General features: G+C 32.8%; 1 protein-coding gene across 1 annotated transcript in view; it reads left to right on the top strand.

The window, feature by feature from the left end:
* Nucleotides 1–2,500, top strand: part of LOC113809078 (corticotropin-releasing factor-binding protein) — a 110,152-nt gene that overhangs the window by 59,505 nt on the left and 48,147 nt on the right. The window contains exon 2 of the mRNA XM_070126043.1: nt 1–4. This exon is cut by the window's left edge and continues 63 nt beyond it. Coding sequence (XP_069982144.1) covers nt 1–4 — 4 coding nt within the window. The remainder of the gene's footprint in view (nt 5–2,500) is intronic.

Here is a 2,500-nt window from a genome sequence, read left to right as displayed (position 1 = left end):
GAAGGTAGGAGGCAGGAAAAAGGAGAAAAAACGAAAGGAAAATGGGAGATTTTTTTGTTTATTTATCTATTTATCATTTTATAGGGAAGATAACCTAAAAAAAAAGAAAAAAGAAAAAAAAAGACTGAAAATTTATAAATAGATTTTGAAAAGCGGTAAAATATACATAAAAGAATAAACAAAAGCAAGGGGAACAAAAAGAGAAAGATTATAACAATAATGATGATAATGATAATTATAACGATAATCCTATTGATGGTAATAATAATAATGATGATAATGATGGTAATGATAAATGTCATAAGAATGCTAATGATCATAATAATGATAATAGGTAATGAAAATAATGATAATGACAATAATAACAGCAATAATAGTAATACTACTACTAATGATAAGGATGATAAAAATAATGATAAAGATAATGATAATAATGATAATAAGATAATGATGATGATGATAGTAATGATAATGATAATGTTAATGAGAATGAAACAACATAATCAAAACGATATCATTAATGATAATAATGGCAAAAGCAATAATGATGATGATGATGACCATAATGATAAAAATAATAATGATAGTACTAATAGTTATACTGATAATGATGACAATGATATGAATAATGTTATACATAAATGATACTAATAGTAATAACAACAATGATAATAATGATAACGATAATGATAAAGATAATGATAATAATGATAATGATAATAATGATAATAATGATAATAAAGATAATAATGATAATTATGATAATGCTAACAATAGTGATAATAATAATAATGATGATAATAATAATAATAATAATAATAATAATAATAATAATAATAATAATAATAATAATAATAATAATAATAATAATAATAATAATAATAATAATAACAATAATAATAATAATAATGATAATAATAATAATAATAATAAGGATAATAATGATGATAATAACAATGATAATTATGATAATAGTGATAATGATAATGATATTGATAACAGGAATGATGATGATAATAATGATGATAAAAACAATAATAATGAATATGATAGTAATGCTAATGAAAATGATAGCAATACTAATAACAATAATAGAGTTTCGTCCGACAGAAGAACCTTAATGATGATAATGATAAAGATGATAGTAATAAGTTTGATAACAATTATAACTAAAATTGGAATAATCATAAAAATAATAATGATTATGATAGCAACAATAATGAAAATGATAATAATTATGACAGTAATAATTATGATTATAATTGCAGTATAATTAACAAAAGTAATAGAAAACAATGGCTTTGATAGTGATGATTACTATTTTTTATCGTCATCAACAATCATCATCATCATTAAGAGGAGGCAGGGAAATAACTTTCACCAACATATTTCATCATCTCTTCTTTACTTAGTCATTTTCCTAAATATATCGATGCCGTTATTAATGCACCTATATACATATATTCATTTTGCGTTTATTTTTGCTCGATCTATCAATTTATGCGACTTGCTGGGAGGGAAAAATTCACGATTTTACGTACTTGGCAATTTCCTGTGAACAATCCATCATCAGGAAGCAAGAAATTGAAATTTGATTGCGAAGATCAACCTTAGGGAAGAAGGAGGAGGGAGGGAGGGAAGGGAGGGAAGGGATGAAGGAAGGAGGAGGGAGGGAGGAGGAAAAGAGGGAAGGAGGGAGGGAGGGAGGAGGAAAAGAGGGAAGGAGGGAGGGAGGGAGGGAGGGGAAGGGATGAAGGAAGGAGGGAGGGAGGGAGGAGGAAAGAGAGGGAAGGAGGGAGGGAGGAAGAAAAGAGGGAAGGGATGAAGGGGAGGAGAGATGAAGGGATGAAGGGAGGGAGGGAGGGAGGGAAGGAGGTGAAGGAGGGAGGAGGGATGGAGGAAGGGAGGGAAGAAAAGAGGGAAGGAATGAAGTAGGGGGATGGAGGAAGAAAAGAAGGAAGGGATAAAGGAGGGAACGAGAGAGAGAGAGAGAGAGAGAGAGAGAGAGAGAGAGAGAGAGAGAGAGAGAGAGAGAGAGAGAGAGAGAGAGAGAGAGAGAGAGAGAGAGAGAGAGAGAAGAGAGAGGGAGAGGGAGAGGGAGACCATTGGTTCCAAGAGACGAATAAATCACACACGGCGTTTCGTCCGACAGAAGAACCTTAATAAACCCTTATGGAGCCACGTGGACACCTACTATATACCCGTCTTATCTCCCGAGAGGATGCCCTCAGTACTTGGTAATTGGCTTCTCCATTTCCCTCCCTTTTCGCTTCTCTCTCTCTCTCTCTCTCTCTCTCTCTCTCTCTCTCTCCCCTCTCTCTCTCTCTCTCTCTCTCTCTCTCTCTCTCTCTCTCTCTCTCTCTCTCTCTCTCTCTCTCTCTCTCTCTCTCTCTCTCGCACGCTTTAATTCTTTCTTTTCTTTCCTCTCTCTTTCTTATATTCGTCTTTTACTTTTTCTCTCTCCCTCTCTGTATCTCTCTGTCTGTTACTGTGCCCCCTC

The sequence above is a fragment of the Penaeus vannamei genome, chromosome 1 (genome assembly GCF_042767895.1).
Source record: "Penaeus vannamei isolate JL-2024 chromosome 1, ASM4276789v1, whole genome shotgun sequence".
Lineage (NCBI taxonomy): Eukaryota > Metazoa > Arthropoda > Malacostraca > Decapoda > Penaeidae > Penaeus > Penaeus vannamei.
The sequence above is the reverse complement of the archived record's forward strand: the minus strand, read 5'-3'. Positions and strand labels throughout refer to the sequence as shown.